The sequence below is a fragment of the Littorina saxatilis genome, linkage group LG8 (genome assembly GCF_037325665.1).
Source record: "Littorina saxatilis isolate snail1 linkage group LG8, US_GU_Lsax_2.0, whole genome shotgun sequence".
NCBI lineage: Eukaryota > Metazoa > Mollusca > Gastropoda > Littorinimorpha > Littorinidae > Littorina > Littorina saxatilis.
This window is the reverse complement of record NC_090252.1, coordinates 64,190,393-64,214,491: the sequence shown is the minus strand read 5'-3', so window position 1 is coordinate 64,214,491 and position 24,099 is coordinate 64,190,393. Positions and strand designations below refer to the sequence as shown.

Here is a 24,099-nt window from a genome sequence, read left to right as displayed (position 1 = left end):
ATTTTATTTTATGCCATTTCATGCAAGGAGCGACCATTTTCCTATCAGAATATGACCTACCCTTCAGCTTCAGGGGGCTTTGCCCCCTGGCCCCCACAAGGGGCAGAGGAACATCCCCCTGGACCACCACTGGCAACCCCCCCCCTCCTCTTTGCCTAGTCAGGCCCTGTAATGTACCAACATACACTATCTCACTCAGTCTCAATTCGCACAATTTGACACAAGAAAGATTCATATTCATACACATGCATATATTTAATCAATGAAGTAGATACATTCTCAAACAAAGTTTCAACATGTTGCACCCAAATAAAGCATAAATTCTTGTGACATTTAATTTAAATAATTAATTAACGGGAATTAATCAATGCCTTAATTTGGGAGTTTGGAATTTGTCGCAATAATTTCTTGGCCAAGTTTATTTACATTCTCTGCTAAAGAGCTTTACAGTCAAATCCAATTTTCCACACCTAACCTAACCCCCCGCGGGTTAGGGGGAGTCAGTCCCATATTGGTTGGGACGAGAAAGAATTTACACGATGCTACCCAGCATGTCGTATTAAGAGGCGACTAACGGTTCTGTTTCTCCTTTTACCCTTGTTAAGTGTTTCTTGTATAGAATATAGTCAATGTTTGTAAAGATTTTAGTCAAGCAGTATGTAAGAAATGTTAAGTCCTTTGTACTGGAAACTTGCATTCTCCCAGTAAGGTCATGTATTGTACTACGTTGCAAGCCCCTGGAGCAATTTTTTGATTAGTGCTTTTGTGAACAAGAAACAATTAACAAGTGGCTCTATCCCATCTCCCCCCCTTTCCCCGTCGCGATATAACCTTGAATGGTTGAAAACGACGTTAAACACCAAATAAAGAAGGAAAGACACCTAACCTATAAAACACAACATTCTAAATGCAAAAATAAAAATCATTCTCTTGGCTCAGAATTGGTGTTGAATAATTGTGACACAAAGCGATTTACTGAAAATGTTACTTGTCACTCACTTTGACACTGTCGCCAAGCCAGTCTAAACTGCAGCACGCTGCTTCGGGAGGGACTTTTTCCTTTACACTTTAAATCCAAACACCATCAGCTGCGTAGAAAAATCACTGAAAATGCTGACTGCGGACTTCCTGGCAGCCACTGGTCTGAGGATTTAGCACGGCCATCAACATTGAACGCAGAAGAAGAAGAAGAAGCTGACTCAAAGTCAAACCTTAACCAAGCTGGCCTCCAGGCTCCAGCACAACAACCTTAACCAGGTTCTCCTCGTTCTTCGCGAGGCACCACGGCTCGGGAAGCTGCTGTACACCACGACACAGTTCTTCAAAGTTGTAGTTGCAACAACCTCTGGCAATTCTGGTGCGGGACGGAATGTCTGAAAAAAAGCAGAACAATAAACCCTTAGTAAAACTAAATTTCTAGAGAAATAAGTCTTAACTGTCTATAAAAATAGCTGCATGATAGCTATTAATGGCAGTTGATTGACGTTTGAAGTTGAACGATTTGGTGGAGAATAGGTCCACAAGCTCTCTGAGCTCCGGTGAAAGGCAGTTGAAGAGCAGAAAGAACAAGCGTTCTGCAATAAAGCATGCAATTTAGAAGTGACAATGAATTTAAAAACATCAAGCATATATATCAAAAGAATTATGCTAGAGGGGAGAGAAAACAAATATATTGCACTGATCTTTTTGATGTGTTGATCTGACTTCAGTTCCTGCACCATTTTTAACTTCCATGCATGATGTACATTCAAATCAATCAATGGTTCAGTTATAATATATCACTTATCGGTTATTTCTGGAATATCTGTTGTTCCAGTTCTAAATTTTCATACATAGTCTTTTACATAGATCTGTCAATATTTTTACTTACTTTTTGCAATTCTTGCAGTTTCTTTTGTGGTGATGCTGTCATCTTTTCAGCGATTGAGATGTCGGTACTTTCCCCCTGAAAAAACAACAACCATGGAATAGAAAGGGATCTATAAATCTACAGCCGAATTTCTAACATTCAGAAATTGTTCTGTTGCAAATTTGTCGGTTCGCTGAGCTAAAATAGTGGCCGATGTGAGCGAGAATTCTGCAGAAAAACGATCTGCTGATCAGCTTGCGTGCACAGCTTCGGTTTTTCCAGTGGGTCAGATGCTCTTGCGTTTCAAGTGTAAAAAACAAAAATAATGACGTGCCGTCCACAATCAATCTTTATTGTTGATTCACATGACTCATTTCAATCATCAGCAATGATCTTTTTGTATTGCTTTGTTTGCTTTTCACTTACCTCAGCCACAAACTCCACCTCCCCTTCGAAATTCTCCATCTTCTCCATGTGTTGAAAGACTGTACCGGAAGTAAATGTTCTGTCAAAATCGTCTTTTCCGCTTTCCGCTACTTGATGAGCGCGCGCAACGAGTTGGCGATCCTGTCAATACACATCTATGCCCCGTCCAAGGGGTCTGAATCACAGGCACTCGTCACGAGGTGGGCGGGGCCTATGTCTTGGATGTCACTCGTGATGGACGGTCGTCTTTTCTTTTGGTTTATGAGTTGTTCTTTGCTACTGGTGACAAGTGGGGGTCAGCTCACACGGACGCATTTTTCAATACAGTCTAGGGAAGAAACTGGTCACAAAGCACCCAGTACATGCCAGAGAGATAGGAGAATCGCCACAATCAAAGAAAATACCACACTCATTCAATAGATATGGAAATGTTAAGATTTACTGTGAAAATGCTAGCAAAAATGGCGACCAAAAACGGGAACGCACACTAGGAGTGTCTTTGCCGACATACCTCCCGTTCTGTGTTGTTGATAATAGTCGTGTCTGTGCTATTTTTGTTTAAATACATAGCTGCCAACTTTTTCCAGATAAAAAATAGGGAGGAATGAGCGTCTCGGCGCTTTGCGCCTAACCGACGGCGCCGCGCGAAGCGCCTAGAATGCTAGGGGGGTCCGGGGGCATGCCCCCCCCCCCTGTAAATGTTTTGAAAACAAGGATGCAAAATGGTGCAATCTGGTGCATTCTGAGGATTATAATTGCCAGTTTCTGGCAGCAAATTTTGTCACAAAAAAGGAAGAATGAGCTGGAGAGAGAGTAGATGTAGTGACTTACCAATGCACGTCAAGCTTCCTTCTACAGTAAAACGTAATGGATGTAACTTACTGAATAGTAACGACGTTCATTTGCCTGTGCGGGGTGGAGATGGGGGTGGAGGTGGGTTTTTTACTTCCAACTTCGGCAATGGTAAACTCACCTCTGCATTCATAGTTTGAACATCGACGTCTGAAGCGAACAGTTGGGTAATCTTTCTCGTCTTCTCGACGGCTGTCCCCCGGTTCCGTTCATGTTTTGCTGTTCTTGAATGAGCTTCAATATCCGATCCCCCCGGCCTCCATGTCCGATGCTGATTTCTTCGCAGCACTTGGTGCAACACGCGAAATGTATGCATGCTGCGTCTTTTCGATTCGGAGATGAAGTCATACTCTTGTTTGTAATTCTTTTGAAATTTTACAAGAACTTTCGGGCCGACTTTCGGCCGCTGGACCGTTGTTTTCTTCATTTTGTGGTCGTCTGCTGCTGCTTCTTCTTCTGCTTCTCATCCGCATTCGACTGAAGCAAATGCGCTAGCCACAAATCTCGCCTATTCTCGTTTAGTTTCGATTATGATTACAGCGTTTGTGTGACAAAGCCTCGCGCTGAACTTGACGAGATTTCAGAAGTGAAACTACGCCAAATCAGTAGAAACCGTCTTACAACTCGCCCGGCTGTCATAATGATATCCATCCCACAAACACACACACAGACAGACAGACAGACACACACACACACATACACACACACACACACACACACACACACACACACACACACTCGCACACACATGGCGTCGCCCATTTACACAGACAGACAGACAGACAAGCAGACAGACATACAAACACACACACATATACACACATACACACATTCGCACATGCACATGACAGAAACACAACGACGCCCACTTACACACTAACACACACCCTTATAAGCGGGGGGTGAAAGCGTGGTGGCCAGTGACCCAGAACGAACACAAACCAACGCTCGAAGTTCGATTGCCCTACTTTTCTTTTCTGTTTCCTTTAAAAAAAATAAAAATCATTGACTTTACCTGCTGGTTAACACTCGGTATGATCTGGGTCAGTGGAACATAACTTCCACGTGCAGCACACAGCGACACCGACACAATGACAGCATCAGTTTCAACACTGGGTATTGTTGCAGACTTTAGCGCGCTGTCCACGATTTTTTAAAGCACGAGTTTTGGAGTTTTGCCCTACTTTGATAGGTGACGTGGTATCTAACGAGCAGTTTTTACAACTTTCCTCTGCGTGACTTATCTCGATAGGGATAGGTGAGGTCGGGGTACGTAACGCAATATCTAAACCTCCCTATCATCTCCTTCATAGATGGTTGCAATTGTCATAATGATATCCATTTCATTCCATTTACTTCAAATATCAATCATAATCATGTCCGTAACACCCTTTACATACGCTGGGGACATACAAAAAGAATTGTAATGAAGTTACGTTTTGGTTCTTACTCCCTGAAAATAGCAGGTGCTTGAAGCATACACATAGTCTGAGTGTTAAAGTCCCCACACAGTATGTACCGAGAAGTCTTTCAAACACCGCGAATTTTCGATTCAAGTGCCTGTCTAGCTTGTGAATCTGTCTAGAGGACTGTACGAAATTATGCATCATCACATATTAGTGCACAGCGGAACAGGAAACCCAGCACCCCATTACAAACAGTGCCGCGAACCGAGCGACAGTGCAAACCGACTAGGTCAGCGTGCCACTAGAGAATGTAGACACGACATCAATGCAGGCTTTCTGGGTCACTAGCGTGTGTGTTCAGGGATTGTAGGTTTTTTATATTTCACGGCGGATTAGCCTGTGTCTCCGATTGCATAGCACATTTGCGTTTGCAAAGTTGAGGGACTATCGTGTTGAGTAAGGTCGAGTTATCTCGCTGCTTGGAGTTTGCCTTTGCAAAGTAAGAGTGCTATCGTAAGAGTGCTATCGTTTTGAGTCATAGAGGTATTTTTCTGCTGTGAGTTTGCCTTTCCAAAGTAAGAGTGCTATCGTAAGAGTGCTATCGTTTTGAGTCATAGAGGTATTTTTCTGCTGTGAGTTTGCCTTTCCAAAGTAAGAGTGCTATCGTTTTGACTGTGGTAGAGGTCTTTTTCTGCTGTGAGTTTGCCTTTGCAAAGTAAGAGTGCTTTCAGACTGAGTGTGGTAGAGGAATTTTCTGCCCTGAGTTTGGCCTTTCCAAAGTAAGAGTGCAATCGTCTTGACTGTGATAGAGGTATTGTTTTGCTGTGAGTTTGCCTGTAGTTGCAAAGAAAGGATACACTGTATTGAATATAAGACTGAAAGGTAAGGTTAAACACAAGCACAAAGTAGAGAGTACTGAAGCAAGAGACTGTTCACTGTGATAGCTGAATGCAGACTGCTGCAGAAGGCAAGGATAAAACTGAGGCTGGCTGTGTGGCCAGGCAGTATGGATAACCATGACTAGTGAGTATGCAGATATCACTACAAAGTCTTGGACAATGATTAACCATAACTCAGTAAATACTTGGACAATGAGATTAACCCTTAGTCAGGTACAATTAGGCGATCAGGTTTACCATTACACATGAACCCTTAGACAGTGATGTTAACATAGAGGCGTGTGTCATTACAGGTGTCAGCTATAATACCACGGTTCAAGAGGAATCCAGCAGAACCATTGGAAACATGGAGAAGAAGGAGATTGTGGATTTTGACTACCTACAGTGTAGCATACCTGACATACACGGCTCCCCACGGGGCCGCATGGTCCCCAAACACCTGATTCCACAGGTACTAAAAAACGGATTCGGTATTTATCAAGGTGAGTACTAGAACAATTCCACGCACTGGTTTCCTCTTTCTCTGTCTTTAGATCCTCTCTCTCTCTCTCTCTCTCTCTCTCTCTCTCTCTCTCTCTCTCTCTCTCTCTCTCTCTCTCTCTCTCTCTCTCTCTCTCTCTCTCTCTCTCTCTCTCTCTGTCTCTCTTTCTGTCTCTCAAAGCCCAAACTGCATTGGATTCAGATGTGGATACGTCCACTGATATTGTTCAAAAGGGGTTATACAGTGCAGCAGCTTATATGTTTAGAACTGTTGGGAAGAAAAGGGAGCATGTAAATGAATGGTTCGATGAAGAATGCAGACAAAAAAAGGTTATTGTAAAGAGGTTTTTAAATAGACTAAAGAGAGCAAATAAGCAGGAATATGAAGCTTGCCGTGAACTATATGTTTAAGAACGAAAAGTTCATAAAGAACTCCTGGAAAAGAAGAAAGCAGAGTTTGATGAAAAGAGAGTGTTAAAGTTGAAAAAAGCAGCAAATGACCCAAAGACTTTTTGGCAAACCATCCGGTCCCTAAACAGAAAGTCTGTGATATATAATGAAATATCAAAGGAGCAATGGTTTGAACATTTCTCGGCTCTTTTTAAAACACACGATGCTACAGACAGTGATAACGCCCCACAACAAAATGGAACAGACGAAGGAGAACCAGTGGCCCCTTTTAACGATGAAATCAGTTTAGATGAGGTGCAAGCAGCTATAAAGAACCTTGAAGGAGAACCAGTGGCCCCTTTTAACGATGAAATCAGTTTAGATGAGGTGCAAGCAGCTATAAAGAACCTTAAAGCTGGAAACAGTGCTGGCCCGGACATGATTCTCAGTGAAATGCTTAAAAATGCAAATGAAGTGGTGTTCAGTTATTTGGTACAGTTGTTTAACACACTGTTTGATTCTGTAACTTTCCCTACAGAGTGGTCAAAATCCATTATTGTACCGATTCATAAGAAGCGTGACGTGAACCAACCAGATAATTACCGTGGGGTGTCCTTAACAAGTGTTCTACGCAAAGTCTATACACACATCCTAAATAAACGTCTTACACATTCGTCAGAAGACGAAAACAAAATGATCGAGGAGCAAGCTGGTTTTCGAGCGGGCTACAGCACAGTTGATCATATTTTTACGTTGTATGCTGTAGTCCAGAAGCACTTGGCCCGAAACATGAAGCTGTACGTAGCCTTCGTAGATTTAAAAAAAAGCGTTTGACTCCGTGAACAGAAATGCATTATGGACTGTTTTCAGAAAAAATAGAGACTGTGCCAAAAGGTGACGTTTTCATGTCAGTATGTCCCAAATGACATCACCAGTACATTTTTCATTCTATCTAATCTGTTTTCGTTCTATTTTTTCTAATAACATGCGTTAACAATTGATTGCCAACTGGAATGGAAGAGCACAAAAAGTGTAACTTGATATGTAGTTTCTCTAGAGGGAAAAACATCTTCCACTTTCATGTCAGTGTGTCCCATGCAACATACATTTGCCAAACAGCTATGTGCAAGTAGATTATTTGTTAGTGGTATAGAAAATACTGATCAACAATTAAAGTCAGTTTTCACATTCATTTTCTACCTATTTCTTATTTGTTTATTCTGTTGGCAATGGTGAAATGTCAGCAATCGTGTGTCATTCGGGACAGTAGACATGACACCTGACCTTTTGGCACAGTCTCAATAGCATTAATGGAAATTGTTTTAAGGCTTTGCAAGGTGTGTATAAGTCAGTATAGGCATGCGTGCGTGAGAAATGTGCGTATTCCGGTTATTTTGATTGCCCGAAAGGAGTGAAACAAGGGTGCTTACTGAGCCCCTTGATGTTTTCATTTTTCATAAATGAATTAGCAGTCGAATTGTCCAAAAAGGGGAAACACGGTATACAGCTGGTACTTGGTGCCATTGAACTGTTTTAATGCTTTTTGCGGATGATGTTGTGTTGTTGTCAAACACAGTGACAGGCCTGCAGAACCAGTTGACTAATCTGAAAAAAGAAGCGGACAGGTTGTCACTCACTGTGAATTTGGATAAAACAAATATCATGGTTTTTCGTAAAGGAGGGCACTTATCTGCAAATGAAAAATGGATTTACGGGAAAGAAGAACTCAAAGTAACAAATTCATATGCATATTTGGGTATGATGTTTACGACAAAGTTGAGTATCAGTGGTGTTTTAAATGAGTTGAGCACAAAAGGTAAAAGAGGTGTCATGGCGATACAGAAGACCATGCGGAAGTTGAACACAGCAGACCCATGTCTATTTTGGAAAATGTTCGACACTCAGATCGAGTCTATATTGACATATGCAGCAGAAGTGTGGGGTTTAGATGAAGCTCAGTCAATAGAAAAGGGTCACACCTTTGCAATAAAACGCTTTTTAAATGTGCCATTACATTCTTCGAACAAAAGGGTTTATGGAGAAACTGGTCGCTACCCGCTGTTTATTAGAACAACAGTGAAGTGTATAAAGTATTGGATTAAGTTGACCAGGTTGCCCATGACACGCCTTAGCAGGCAGGCTTACAAAATGTTATTGGCACAGTCTGAGGCAGGTAGAGAGAATTAATTGGACAGCAAAGGTGAAGAAAGTATTGTCCATTGTGTACAGAGGAACCAGAAGATGAAGTCCACTTTCTCTTTAAGTGTAAATGTTATACGAGTTTGAGACAAAAGTTTGCAATTTTAGAATGTGCGTCCTCTCAGCCCGACATGAACACGGTGTTTCGACTGCTGGCATCGAGTGATTTGAGAGTGATGAGATCACTTGCATGTTTTATTGCCATGGCTTTGGATATAAGGAAGAAAAAAACGGAAGAAAGAGAATGTACATTGTAGAGTATTAAGTAAACAACAGATGGGTGGTCTGTTCCCACAACATTCTTAAGGATTTAAGTTTTAATCAATCAATCAATGAGTCTTATATCGCGCATATTCCGTGGGTACAGTTCTAGGCGCTCTGCAGTGATGCCGTGTGAGATGAAATTTTATACGGCCAGTAGATTGCAGCCATTTCGGCGCATATTTACCTTTCACGGCCTATTATTCCAAGTCACACGGGTATAGGTAGACAATTATTATTAACTGTGCCTAAGCAATTTTGCCAGGAAAGACCCTTTTGTCAATCGTGGGATCTTTAACGTGCACACCCAATGTAGTGTTTGATGCTTTTAGACTTTTTAACGAATTTTAATGCATTATTGTATGATGATTATGCAACTGGAAGGAAGAATCCGTGTGTGAGCGCGAGCGTACGTTTGTGTGTGTGGCAGAGAGAGAGAGAGAGAGAGAGAGAGAGAGAGAGAGAGAGAGAGAGAGAGAGAGAGAGAGAGAGAGAGAGAGAGAGAGGAGTGTGTGTGTGTGTGTGGATGTGTTTGCAGAGATGGTTATGTTTATTTCTTCTGTAAATTATATCCCCTTGTCTAAAGGGCTTTTAAAGCTGAGGACAATAAACTCTCAAAGCGTCTTTCTGTCTCTCTATCTGTCTCTCTCTCTGTCTCTCTCTCTGTTTCTCTCTCTCTGTCTATAGTCCCTCTCTGGGCGAGGGCTGGTTGAAAAGAAGCTCGTTTATATTGCTTATGCCACAACCCTCGTAAAATAAAATTTGATTTGATTTGATTTGATCTCTCTCTCTCTGTCTGTCTCTCTCTCTATCTGTCTATCTCTCTCTCTCTCTGTGTCTCTCTCTCTCTCTCTCTGTCTCTCTCTCTCTCTCTCTGCTTTTGCCTCTCTCTCTCTGTCTCTTTCTCTCTGTCTCTCTCTCTGCCTCTCTCTGTCTCTGTCCCTTTGCAAAATTATTTCTTCAAAAAGAATTGCCAAAGTCACAGTTTTACTGCACACATGCCGCAATGTGATGTGGTATCAGTGGGCATTCGTCTGGTAATGCTAGTGTCACTGAATGTGTGCAAGTGGGGATGGGGAATGTGTGCAAGTGGGGATGGGGAATATGTTTTAAAGATTTGATCGAGAACAAAACGGATAGTAATATCGAGGCTGAATTGGTCTAAAAGGGGGCCCGAAGTTCTCGAGACAAGAATCATCAATAGCAGCAAACCATTGTTTAAATGTTCATGTAATAAGTTGATCTTAATAGTGTACTTAGGTTCGATTATGCTTTAATGATCCTGTGTTTGTGTTATTAGAAATACGATGTGTTGCCAAAAGACAAATGTCTATATTTATGTAAAAAGAACATTGACATTAACGTTTTCTCATCTTATCTAGCTTAACCAATGTTTGCAGGTATCGGTAACTTCGGCATGAACATGGAAATCCATATGCAGCTCGAGGAGTACACGTCCTCACACTTTTCAAATGGCCTTGTGATGCCCATCCCGGCCACAGCTCGAGCAATGCAGTGGAGCTCCACCGCTCAGAGGAAGACCGGTCACGCCATCGGCTCTCTGCTCTACCGAGACGGCCAGCTGGACCCCGTGTGTTCGCGCCACACCGCACAGCGTCAGCTGGCCAGGCTGGAGAAGATGAACCTGAAGATCAAGGTCAGTGGCAATGAGTGTGCTGGTTAATGACATACGGTACCGGTGTAGGATCCGGTCCGGTCCCCCCTCTGAAGTAGTCCCCCGGGGGACCAATTCGTGGCAAAAACTGCTCTATAATGGTCCCCCCTTAGACATCCAGCCTCGTTTTCGACTGGTCCCCCTGGGCGATTTTGGTCCCCCCTCGCATCCAAAATAGGCCCCCTCTCGAACGGGTCCCCCTCTTTTCTAACCAATGTAGAGCTATGTCAGTATTTATTTTAACTTTATTGTTATAGTGTGTGTCAACTCAGTAGAAAACGTGACTCTGGATCTCTCTCACTCTCTCTCTCTCTCTCTCTCTCTCTCTCTCTCTCTCTCTCTCTCTCTCTCTCTCTCTCTCTCTCTCTCTCTCTCGCCCCCCACACTTTCTCTCCTCCCCCCCATCTCTCAAACACACACACACACACACATTATGCACGCACGCACGCGTGCACACTCACTCACGCACGCACGCACGCACGCAAACACACACACACACACACACACACACACACACACACACACACACACACACACACACACACACACACACACACACACACACACACCTTTCGTTATATGTATAATTATTTTCATTTTTGTACAGAGAATTTATTCAAGATGATCTTGAACTGGGTGAAGGTTACAGTGTCAAATCTAAACTTTTAAAAGTGATTTAACTTCGTAGATTTGCCGTTCTATGTAGCCTATACTTTTGTTTTTTATTTTCTCTTTTCTTTTTTTTTTGTGGAATGAGAAAACGGTCGCCACGCGTCTTGACACGTCACGTGACTCGTGTCAAACATGCCTATAATTATAAGTACACGACAATATTCCGTCAGCCAGTCTTCGTTTTTCATTGACTATCATCATGGACGACACTCTGTATGACAACGTGTTGAACTATTTGAAAAATGGCACTTACCCTCTGACCGCGAAAGGGGAAAACCGTGATGTGACTAAAGTTAAAAAGAGACAGTTGAGAAAGACTGCTGCAAAATACACAATTCGAGAGGATGTGCTCTACCACGACGGAATCCTCGTAGCAAAGAGGAGCCAGGTTCCAGAGATAAAAAAAAATTAAAAAAAATGTTCCTATGGCCCTGTGGGGACAATAAAGTTTTGTAACAATAAAGTTAAAAATAAATACTGACATAGCTCTACATTGGTTAGAAAAGAGGGGGACCACTTCGAGAGGGGGCCTATTTTGGATGCGAGGGGGGACCAAAATCGCCCAGGGGGACCAGTCGAAAACGAGGCTGAATGTCTAAGGGGGGACCATTATAGAGCAGTTTTTGCCACGAATATGTCCCCCGGGGGACTACTTCAGAGGGGGGACCGGACCGGATCCTACACCGGCACATGCACAGCCTAGCGGCGACCTTACGACCGTTTTCTCTCCCTTAGAAAACGAAGTCACGGAAACAAAGTTCGTTCTCGAAAAAAAATTCCAGTTCCTTTGAGTCATGCAGTAGAAGCGAGTGTATGTTTACGTGACGTGTTTATTCGAAGTGTGACGTCTTTTCGAACGTAGTTTTGCTTTTGACGTCAGAGGTTTCACTTTGGGAGAAAGGGTCAATAAGTGACATCTTGGCTTGTTTAATCGGTGTCGTTTGTCATTATTTTGATGAGATACCACATCGACTATGCAAACCAAGACGTCAATTTTTGACTCTCACATCCAGAGTGAAATATTTGACATCAAAAGCGAAACAATTTAAGCAGTGGCAAACAACACAAACAGACCTCATTTAAACTAACAACTACAGGTTTCAACACACGAAATCCAACATAAATCCACGAGTTTGGTTGTTATTTGAATCGAAATCTACCTTGTACAAACCTTGAATGTCAAGAAAATGAAGCGGTTCCATTCACTGTCTTGCCTCAGAAAACCGAACTTCATACAAGCTCGCATTTTTCATGATCCACTAAACTTCGACCATTATTTGTAATATTTACTGAGGCTCGGCATGTAACCTCTACATATATAAAACGAAACAAATAATGGGCAAGTAAGTGTTTGTTGTTGTGCCTGTCCAGGCCGCCTACGAGCTGGAGTTCATGATGTTCGAGGGTGAGGACGCCTCGCGGCCCCTGGGTGGGGGCAAGAAGCAGTTCTGCAACATGGAGCTTCTGGACGAGCACGTCGACTTCTTCATGGACTTGCTGGACTCGCTGCGGAGATCGGGGCTGCCCGTGGAGTTCTTCAACAACGAGGCGGACGAAGGGCAGTACGAGATCACCATGGAGCCGCGCGACGGACTGGAGCCGGCTGACGCTGCCTTCCTGGCTCGCTACGGCATCCGGGCCTTCAGTCGGAGGCGGGGTTACAGCGCCACCTTTATGACGCGACCCGCCTATCCACAGGGCGCCAACGGCTTCCATCTCAACCACTCTCTGTGGACCCGGGACGGCAAGGACGTCTTCTTCGACGCGGCGGACCCTCTCAAACTGTCCCTTTTTGCCCGTCAGTGGATTGCTGGGCTGCTGCTCCACACGCCCGCCCTGTGCGCGCTGTACTGCCCGACGGTCAACTGCTACCAGCGCTTCAACTCCGGCATGGCGCCCCGGGCGGCGTACTGGGCGGTAGAGGATCGTGTGGGTGCCTTCCGCGTCAAGACCAGCGACTCAGGGGCCTATCTGGAGAACCGTCTGCCGTCCTCTGCCTGCAACCCCTACCTGGTCCTCGCCGCCACTGTGGCTGCGGGTCTCGACGGCGTGGAGAGGCAACTGGAGTGCCCCCAGCCCGGCCCCTTAGCGGACAGCAAACAGGCTGGGCCACTGCTGCCAAAGTCCTTAGCAGAAGCCTTGGAATACCTGCAGAAAGACACGGTGCTGAGGGAAGCCGTGGGTACCAAAGTGGTTGATTATTTTACGGTCCTTAAGCGGGATTTTGAGATCAAACATTTTGAGGACAATGCCACTGCTGATATGAGCAAGGCGGAGAGAGTGGAGCTGGAGAGAAAATACTACATGCCTTACCTGTAATGCGTTTATACTGTTCTTCTGGACACTTTTTTGGAGCGCCACAACCTCCCTACAATCCTCCTCCCCCCCTCCCCCTTGCAAAAACAGAACACACACACACACACACACACACACACACACACACACACACACACACACACACACACACACACACACACACACACATGTGGAGAAAAGCGACTAAAGGAATATTTGTCTTTTCTCCATATGCAATTTTCTTCTTTAAGTTCATAGAGTGAAGAAGAAGAGAAGGTGTAGAGAGCAGAATATATTATCTAAGTTAGTATTGAAACGGTGTGGAATTAAGATTCACACTCTAAAATCATATTTGTTCTTTCCCTTAGTAAATGGTTTGGAAATAGGTATGATCCAGTCCTTTCTCTTTGTTCTCTCGCGGTAGAATTTAATTGGCTTTGACACGATATCCAATATATTTGAATTATATTTTAAGATGCGTAAGCTATTGGTTGAAACTGTTAAACATGGAGGCGCACAGGCTTCCTCCTAAATCATATGAAATGTTGTATAAAATGGATGAGAGTGGTAAAAAGAACTGGGCCTCAAGTGTTCGTTGTAAATTGTATGAGTATGGTTTTGGTTTTCTGTGGTTGAATCAGGGCGTCGCGTTGTTAATGAAAAAGATTTTTTGTGTGTTTTTAGGGAAAGGTTGGTCGATTGCAGATGGCAAGAGTGGGATTATCATATTCAAAATAGTGATAGATTTGCTGTTTATCGGACATTTTGTACTGTACATGTCAGACATTAAACCCTATCTTTTGTTGAATATGGATAGACATCTAAAGTTTATTATGACTAGGTTTCGATTAGGTATTTCAGAAATTGCTGTGCATTCTAACCGATATAAAAAACATAATGCCGATCAGTTGATGTGTCCCCTTTGTAAAGTAAAGCAAGAAGATGAAGTCCATTTTGTTTTTTGTTGTCCCTACTTAAACAGATTAAGAGAAAAATGTATCCCATTTAAATATTATAAAACCCCAAGGACTTTTAGACTTAGCTTGCTCCTGGCCTCACCTCAAGAAACTGTTATCAGAAATGTATCCCTGTATTTGTATAAAGCCTTGAAATTAAGAGATTTTGTAACCTCGTAGTTAAAGACCGTGTAATATATGTTTTATTCTGTAGTGTTGTGCGATTATTATGTTATATATTATGTTGTACCTTTTCTGCACCTGATGAGTTATATTATTTGCAACGTGAACCGTTTGTTCACACTCATTCATAAGGGGCTATGGCCTATTGAATAAATTATCTGCGTCTGCCTCTCTCTCTCTCTCTCTCTCTCTCTCTCTCTCTCTCTCTCTCTCTCTCTCTCTCTCTCTCTCTCTCTCTCTCTCTCTCTCTCTTTTCTTTTCTGTAGCTTTTCTATCATTTTTTTCTTTTACCTTTTTTCTTTTGTAAATATGTATTCTGTATTCATTTGTTTAGTAGAATGTAGATTTTATGTTTATCATCTAGATATGAGAAGCCTGTTGAATATACACTGTGTTTGATTGTGGTTAACTTGTAACTTCCCGCAGTGGGGCACTGCGGTTATGAAATTAAAGGCCCCTCCTGTTTTTGGAACCGCAGGAGCTTTCTAGTTTGCTGTTAGGTAGATTTTTGGTTCCTCTTTCCTGTCATGCTCTCTTTTTCTTCATGAATTCTTTTCTTTTTTCTGCCTTCTTGCTCATTCACCTGTATTTTTTCCAAAAATCTCTTCTCTTGCCGCTTGTCTCGCGATTCATGTATAGTTTAATCTGTTAGTGTTCTGATGTAAGTCCAGCAGTAGATAGGTTAAGCCTATTTTAACATACTGGAAACTGGTAATCTTCCAGTAGGTATTAATTTAGTTTTACTAAAGCCTGCTGGGACACAAGTAATGGGTTAGTGCATTTGTAAACAGGAATCGCTTGACAAGTGGCCCCCTTCATCCCCCCCTTCCTCGTCCTGATATGGCTCTGCGTAGTCGGCTGGACGTTAAGCAACAAATAAACAAACAAACAAAAACTTGTAACTGCATATGTTTTTTGGTGTGACATGACTATTTTGCGAGGTAATAATCAGAGGTTTTGCACTTTGTTCGCAGTGTTGATCACCTATGAGTGTTTGGTATCAAATGATGCGTTGTAGAATTTCCATTTTATTGATGTATTTCTTTTTAGCGTTTTTGATGTAGTTTTCTTAGTGCAGGAGTTTTTGTGTATTTTTGAGTGATTTTAACTGTAGCTTTTAAGGAGGCTGACAGCAGCCTTGAAACTCTCCCCCCTCCCTCCCCATTTTGTTATGTGATCCCAGAGCGACGTTTTCATTGGTTCCTTAGCTGTGACGTCAGGGACAGTCATGGAAGGTATATAAGCTGTTAGTTTCTGAGGTTTGGGGGAGTCTTGGCAACCAACCTGGCTTAAGTGTCTAAATGGTATTCCGGACTTCCCACTTAGAGTTACAGCATTGCTTCTGTGCCTGTGGAAAAGGTTGTGGGAGGGTCCCAACCTTAGTACCGAACGGTTGTGGGAGGGTCCCAACCTAGTATTGAAGTATTTGTTGTCATCTCTAAGTTGTCCTCCGGAGTCTTGGCAACCAACCTGGCTTAAGTGTCTAAATAGTATACCGGATTCCGCCCAGTGGACTGAACTAACGGTTAAAAACAAACGTTCTTCAGTCCCAGGTTACCACACGGCGAGTAAAGTGGCGTCGCTTTACTCTTTTACTTTATTTTTACTCAGGCCCCGAACCCCTGCCCAAATTTTCAGCCATTTTAGGACTTAGAATATTTCTTTCAGTAGCGTAATTTGCTAAGGGTACCTACGGGTCATGCCCAAATTTTCAGCCATTTTAAGACTTAAAATATATTTGTAAGTAGTAGGAAAATTACAGGAATAGAGTGAACCAATGTACAGATATACTTTCTGAAAAGAACTTACGCCTTGTATTGAGTTTTCATGATTTGTTTTGATTCAATACAATTTTGAACTTCACCTGCCTCTCCTTGAGTTTATATTATGTGTGTCTGTTTGTCCCGTCGTATGATTGCCATCCTGACAAATGACCTTCAAACACGTATAACATCTCAGACACAGACAGTTAGAGTTAATGTGAAGCTCGTCTCACTTTCGGGGTACACATTGGTGTCAGAAATGGGAAGCTAAGACCGCTCGGCTTTACACACACACACACACGAGAGAGAGAGAGAGAGGGAGAGAGAGAGAGAGAGAGAGAGAGAGAGAGAGAGAGAGAGAGAGAGAAAGAGAGAGAGAGAGGAGAGAGAGAGAGAGAGAAAGAGAGAGAGGTAAGACTTACGGTACAACGTGACATTTCCTTACATGGACCCGTGTGAGCTACGAATAGCAGCCAACCACAACTGGTGATCTCAATGGGCTAATTAACTCCCCTGTTCGTCAGTGGAGAAGGGTGGTGGTTAGAGACTCAGAGACAGTGAACATTGTCAGTGTTATTGTTTGATGGCTTGTTGAAAGACCAGGATTTGTTTCGACACGAGGGGAGCATATCGTCTTTTGTTTCATCTTTATCAACCGAGGCCGGGGGTCGAGGTTAACACAGAGCAAACAGAGGCAACATTTAATTCTGCCCGAGGACCGACGCAAAAGCTGTTCTGTCAACTAACCATCCAACATCGTTTGTGTCATCATTACATTTAGTCAAGTTTTGACTAATTGTTTTAACATAGAGGGGGAATCGAGACGATGGTCGTGGTGTATGTGTGTCTGTGTGTCTGTCTGTCTGTCTGTCTGTCTGTCTGTGCGTGTGTGTGTGTAGAGCGATTCAGAGTAAACTACTGGACCGATCTTTATGAAATTTTACATGAGAGTTTCTGGGTATGATATCCCCAAACGTTTTTTTCTTTTTTTCGATAAATGTCTTTTATGACGTCATATCCGGCTTTTTGTAAAAGTTGAGGCGGCACTGCCACACCTTCATTTTTCAATCAAATTGATTGAAATTTTGGCAAAGCAATCTTCGACGATGGTCGGACTTCGGTATTGCATTTCAGCATGGAGGCTTGAAAATTAATTGATGACTTTGGTCATTAAAAATCTGAAAATTGTAATTAAAATTATTTTTTTATAAAATGATCCAAAATTACTTTTATTTTGTTCTTTATCATGTTCTGATTCCAAAAACATATAAATATGTTATATTCGGATTAAAAACAATCTCTGAAAATTAAAAATATAAAAATTATGATCAAAATTAAATTTTCGGAATCAATTTGAAAACAATTTCATTTTATTCCTTGTCGGTTCCTGATTCCGAAAACATATAGATGATATGTTTGGATTAAAAACACGCTCAGAAAGTTAAAACGAAGAGAGGTACAGAAAAGCGTGCTATCCTTCTCAGCGCAACTACTACCCCGCTCTTCTTGTCAATTTCACTGCCTTTGCCACGAGCGGTGGACTTACGATGCTACGAGTATACGGTCTTGCTGAAAAATTGCATTGCGTTCAGTTTCATTCTGTGAGTTCGACAGCTTGACTAAATGTTGTATTTTCGCCTTACGCGACTTGTTTTGTTTGTGCAATAGAATGTGCAAACTCATAGCCATTTGTTAAACCAGTTTCAAAATACACGATTAGGGCCCACTACACTGCGGCGCGACGATTGTGCTCGGTAGTTCAGGCAGTCAAAGATAGTCAAAGTTATTGTTTTGTGTGTTTTAAGTTGATGACATTGTTTAACACTTTACACGCTTGTTAGTCTGTTGCTTTTCGATCAATTGGCTTGGATTAGCGATCTTTTAATCTGTATGTCATGGTTAGTATGCGTGAATGTCAGGGGTCAATCGGTTCCACCTGCAACTTCTCTAAACATGTGTGACGCGAACCAGAGACAAAAACACTCTGTGGTTTCGCAACAATACAAGCTGTTGTATGGAGTCGACGCACGTGCAAGGATATGTATGTGTGGGAGGGGGGGGGGGGGGCGCGGGAGATGGAAACTTGCTGTATGTTATGTATGTTATGTAATGTATATATTGTGTGTGATACGTGGAAAATGTGATACTATTTAATTGCATGTGATACAGGGACAATGTGATATCTGCAGGCCTAGGCCTATACTAGTGACTACTGTGCGTGATACATGAACTGTGATATGAATGCTGTTTTTATATGTTATACTCTTACTTTCTGCCTATGTCTTAATCCCAAGCGCAAGACAAATTCTTCTATGTGAAAATTGAAGCCAATAAAAGTTGAGTTGAGTTGAGTTGAGTTGAGTTGAGTTGAGTTGTTGGCTTGGTAGGTATCACTTGTTTATTCAAAGCTTTTTTTCTGTTCGTTTGCCTGCCGTCAGTTGGTCGTAGTTTCCGTTTTTGTTCAGATTTTACGTTTGCTTGTCTTCAGACGTTTCCCTCGCTCACTACGACCTTCTCCTTCTTCTTCAGCGTTCTAGAAATTCTGGTGACATGTGTTACAGTACTACCTGGAAAACCAGTACTATCTGGATAGCAGTGAACAAGTAAGGACTTCTCCCTGAACGAAACTTCTTTTGCCTTTGCGAGCAGTTTTAAAGCGTCCCGTACACAGGTCTAACATTGTAGCCGTCGCGAGCAATGATGCTATAAAAAATAAAATAAAAGTAAACAAAAAGTTATGAGCGAAGCTCTCACGGCGAAAACACACACACGCACCGCCCCTGCACTGGCTGGTAGGGTGTAGTCTTTCATCCACACTGACACAGTTTAAGTCAATATCGCTATCCGGCTTTTCTTTTCGGGTTGACTCACTCTCTCTCCACCCCCCTCCATCTCTCTCTCTCTCTCTCTCTGTCTGTCTTTCTCTCTCTCTCTCTCTCTTTATCTCTCTCTCTCTTTATATATGTATCTCTCTCTCGTCCTCCCTCTTTCTCTCTCTCTGTCTCTCGCTTGCTCTCTCTCTCTCTCTCTTCCTCCCTCTTTCTCTCTCTCTCTCTCTCTTTATCTCTCTCTCTTTATCTCTCTCTTTATATCTCTCTCTCTTCCTCCCTCTTTCTCTCTCTCTGTCTCGCTCGCTCTGTCTCTCGCTCTGTCTCTCTGTCTCTCGCTCTCTCTCTCTCTCTGTCTCTGTCTCTCTGTCTCTGTCTCTCTCTCTCTCTCTCTTATACAAGCGCGCGTGTCAACTGCAGACATCATGTTTATTTGAAGAAAATGCCGCAATTTCCTGCTGCTTCAAAGCTCAGACACTCATGACAAAAGCACTAAAAGTCTCTCACTAAACTGTCTGTTTAAAATCAGTTTTTTTAACAGAAACAAAAAATCCACATTGATACAAGAATGGAAAATGGTGAAAAATCTAAGTCAAGCGGATAGGAAACCGGTGATAAATTATGTAAACTATGCATGTAATAGCCTACGACTGTAATGCAGTTTGATGTCAAGTACATCTAACACAAATTAAGTAAACATTTACTGCAAGAACATCTGATACCTGGCAAATGCTTTTCACTTGTGTCTGTAATACGACAATGGCCTGGCCAGTAGAAGAAAAATCAACCGGACAGAATTAAAACAAGTCGCGTAAGGCGAAAATACAACATTTAGTCAAGTAGCTGTCGAACTCACAGAATGAAACTGAACGCAATGCAACGCAGCAAGACCGTATACTCGTAGCATCGTCAGTCCACCGCTCATGGCAAAGGCAGTGAAATTGACAAGAAGAGCGGGGTAGTAGTTGCGCTGTGCTTCATAGCACGCTTTTCTGTACCTCTCTTCTTTTTAACTTTATGAGCGTGTTTTCAATCCAAACATATCATATCTATATGTTTTTGGAATCAGGAACAGACAAGGAATAAGATGAAAGTGTTTTTAAATTGATTTCGAAAATTTAATTTTGATCATAATTTTTATATTTTTAATTTTCAGAGCTTGTTTTTAATCCAAATATAACATATTTATATGTTTTTGGAATCAGAAAATGATGGAGAATAAGATGAATGTAAAATTTGGATCGTCTTATTAAAAAAAAAAATTTATTTACAATTTTTAGATTTTTAATGACCAAAGTCATTAATTAATTTTTAAGCCACCAAGCTGAAAGGCAATACCGAAGTCCGGGCTTCGTCGGAGATTCCTTGACCAAAATTTCAACCAATTTGGTTGAAAAATGAGAGCGTGACAGTGCCGCCTCAACTTTCACGAAAAGCCGGATATGACGTCATCAAAGACATTTATCAAAAAAATGAAAAACACATCTGAGGATATCATATCCAGGAACTCTCATGTCAAATTTCATAAAGATCGGTCCGGTAGTTTAGTCTGAATCGCTCTACACACACACACAGACAGACAGACACACACACATACACCACGACCCTCGTCTCAATTCCCCCCTCTATGTTAAAAAATTTAGTCAAAACTTGACTAAATGTAACAAGTCGCGTAAGGCGAAAATACAATATTTAGTCAAGTAGCTGTCGAACTCACAGAATGAAACTGAACGCAATGCCATTTTTCAGCAAGACCGTATACTCGTAGCATCGTCAGTCCACCGCTCATGGCAAAGGCAGTGAAATTGACAAGAAGAGCGGGGTAGTAGTTGCGCTAAGAAGGATAGCACGCTTTTCTGTACCTCTCTTTGTTTTAACTTTCTGAGCGTGTTTTTAATCCAAACATATCATATCTATATGTTTTTGGAATCAGGAACCGACAAGGAATAAGATGAAAGTATTTTTAAATTGATTTCCACAATTTAATTTTGATAATAATTTTTATATATTTAATTTTCAGAGCTTGTTATTAATCCGAATATAACATATTTATATGTTTTTGGAATCAGCAAATGATGGAGAATAAGATGAACGTAAATTTGGATCGTTTTATAAATTCTCTTTTTTTTAACAATTTTCAGATTTTTAATGACCAAAGTCATTAATTAATTTTTAAGCCACCAAGCTGAAATGCAATACCGAAGTCCGGGCTTCGTCGAAAATTACTTGACCAAAATTTCAACCAATTTGGTTGAAAAATGAGGGCGTGACAGTGCCGCCTCAACTTTCACGAAAAGCCGGATATGACGTCATCAAAGACATTTATCCAAAAAATGAAAAAAACGTTCGGGGATTTCATACCCAGGAACTCTCATGTGAAATTTCATAAAGATCGGTCCAGTAGTTTAGTCTGAATCGCTCTACACACACACACACACACACACACACACAGACACAGACACACTTGACTAAATATATCAAGTCGCGTAAGGCGAAAATACAATATTTAGTCAAGTAGCTGTCGAACTCACAGAATGAAACTGAACGCAATGCAACGCAGCAAGACCGTATACTCGTGGTCCACCGCTCACAGCATTGGCAGTGAAATTGACAAGAAGAGCGGGGTAGTGGTTACGCTATGCTGCATAGCACGCTTTTCTGTACCTCTGTTCGTTTTAACTTTCTGAGCGTGTTTTTAATCCAAACATATCATATCTATATATTTTTGGAATCAGGAACCGACAAGGAATAAGATGAAAGTGTTTTTAAATTGATTTCGAAAAAAAAATTTGATAATAATTTTTATATATTTAATTTTCAGAGCTTGTTTTTAATCCGAATATAACATATTTATATGTTTTTGGAATCAGCAAATGATGGAAAATAAGATAAACGTAAATTTGGATCGTTTTATAAATTTTTATTTTTTTTTACAATTTTCAGATTTTTAATGACCAAAGTCATTAATTAATTTTTAAGCCACCAAGCTGAAATGCAATACCGAACCCCGGGCTTCGTCGAAGAGTACTTGACCAAAATTTCAACCAATTTGGTTGAAAAATGAGGGCGTGACAGTGCCGCCTCAACTTTCACGAAAAGCCGGATATGACGTCATCAAAGACATTTATCAAAAAAATGAAAAAAACGTTCGGGGATTTCATACCCAGGAACTCTCATGTCAAATTTCATAAAGATCGGTCCAGTAGTTTAGTCTGAATCGCTCTACACACACACACAGACACACAGACACACACACAGACACACGCACATACACCACGACCCTCGTTTCGATTCCCCCTCGATGTTAAAATATTTAGTCAAAACTTGACTAAATATAAAAATAGCGACACGTGCATTTTGCAGCCGAACTTCATGACGCGCGCGTAAAAGGGGAATCCCCGGGAGTTCCCATTGCTTGAGAAAATTATATAAAAATGAAAATGTAACGAAACGCGAAAATGTGGCAGTTTGTCGACGTATGTGTGAGTGTGTGTGTGTGTGTGTGTGTGTGTGTGTGTGTGTGTGTGTGTGTGTGTGTGTGTGTGTGTGTGTGTATGTGTGTGAGTGTGTCTCTCTCTTTCTGCAAAGACATATCGTAGTAACGTGTATTCATCTCTCTCTCTGTCTCTGTCTCTGTCTCTGTCTCTCTCTCTCTCTGTGTCTCTCTCTGTCTCTCTCTCTGTGTCTCTCTCTGTCTCTGTCTCTGTCTCTGTCTCTCTCTCTCTCTCTCTCTCTCTCTCTCTCTTTGTTGTTTGTTGGTTTCGAAACTGTGTCCTTTACCCTGAAACCTCCCCTTCGCAAAGACCTATCTGAACTAACTGGACTCTCTCTCTCTCTCTCTCTCTCTCTCTCTCTCTCTCTCTCTCTCTCTCTCTCTCTCTCTCTCTCTCTCTTTCTCACACACCCGCACACACGCACACTCACACATACCAAAACACACACACACACACACACACACACACACACACACACACACACACACACACACACACACACAACGTGACGTCTGTTTACAGTCTGTGCAACTGTGCAGTTCACTTAATAAAGTTACGATTTGAAACACGCTAAACTTACACGCGCGCACACACACACACACACACACACACACACACACACACACACACACACACACCATCACATCGTCCCAATCTATGTTTGTTTGTTTGTTTATTTGTTGCTTAACGTCCAGCCGACTACGTAGAGCCATATCAGGACGAGGAAGGGGGGGATGAAGGGGGCCACTTGTCAAGCGATTCCTGTTTACAAATGCACTAACCCATTATTTGTGTCCCAGCAGGCTTTAGTAAAACTAAATTAATACCTACTGGAAGATTACCAGTTTCCAGTATGTTAAAATAGGCTTAACCTATCTACTGCTGGACTTACATCAGAACACTAACAGATTAAACTATACATGAATCGCAAGACAAGCGACAAGAGAAGAGATTTTTGGAAAAAATACAGGTGAATGAGCAAGAAGGCAGAAAAAAGAAAAGAATTCATGAAGAAAAAGAGAGCATGACATGAAAGAGGAACCAAAAATCTACCTAACAGCAAACTAGAAAGCTCCTGCGGTTCCAAAAACAGTAGGGGCCTTTAATTTCATAACCGCAGTGGGGCACTGCGGGACCCAATCTATGTTAAAGCCCCATTCCACCTTACAGAAGGTTAACCAAACGATGAAAATGTTCCCCTGAAACAGTGCTAACGAAACGAGAACAGGACAGGGATCATGTACACATGTTAAATTGTTGTTTAAAACGCACGGGAAAACAGACACAATTCCGGTCACCTTTGACGTTTTTTGTAATTAATTTCTTGTCTGGGTACATTTATGTTGCTGCTAACTTTGGAGCAAACGATCTCGTATTGGAAGCTCTCAAAATTCTGTGTTCGAATTTGGCTCCTTCTACCGTTGTCTGAGGAGGAACAGCTTTAAAAACACACATTAAAAAACAATCAACA

The 24,099-nt window shown here is 41.9% G+C and overlaps 1 protein-coding gene across 3 annotated transcripts; it reads left to right on the top strand.

The window, feature by feature from the left end:
- Window positions 1-4,810: 4,810 nt before the first annotated feature.
- LOC138974128 (lengsin-like) lies at window positions 4,811-16,406 on the top strand. 3 transcript variants are annotated; one of them, XM_070346820.1, is made up of 4 exons: window positions 4,811-5,032; window positions 5,726-5,914; window positions 10,163-10,419; window positions 12,481-16,406. In XM_070346820.1, the coding sequence occupies exons 2-4, from the start codon at window positions 5,779-5,781 to the stop codon at window positions 13,426-13,428; spliced, it is 1,341 nt and encodes a 446-aa protein (XP_070202921.1). In that variant the 5' UTR covers window positions 4,811-5,032; window positions 5,726-5,778; the 3' UTR covers window positions 13,429-16,406. The 3 variants fall into 3 exon arrangements, with proteins under 3 accessions (XP_070202921.1, XP_070202922.1, XP_070202920.1); XM_070346821.1 differs by lacking the exon at window positions 4,811-5,032 and adding an exon at window positions 5,045-5,248; XM_070346819.1 differs by lacking the exon at window positions 4,811-5,032 and adding an exon at window positions 5,264-5,556.
- Window positions 16,407-24,099: the final 7,693 nt, after the last annotated feature.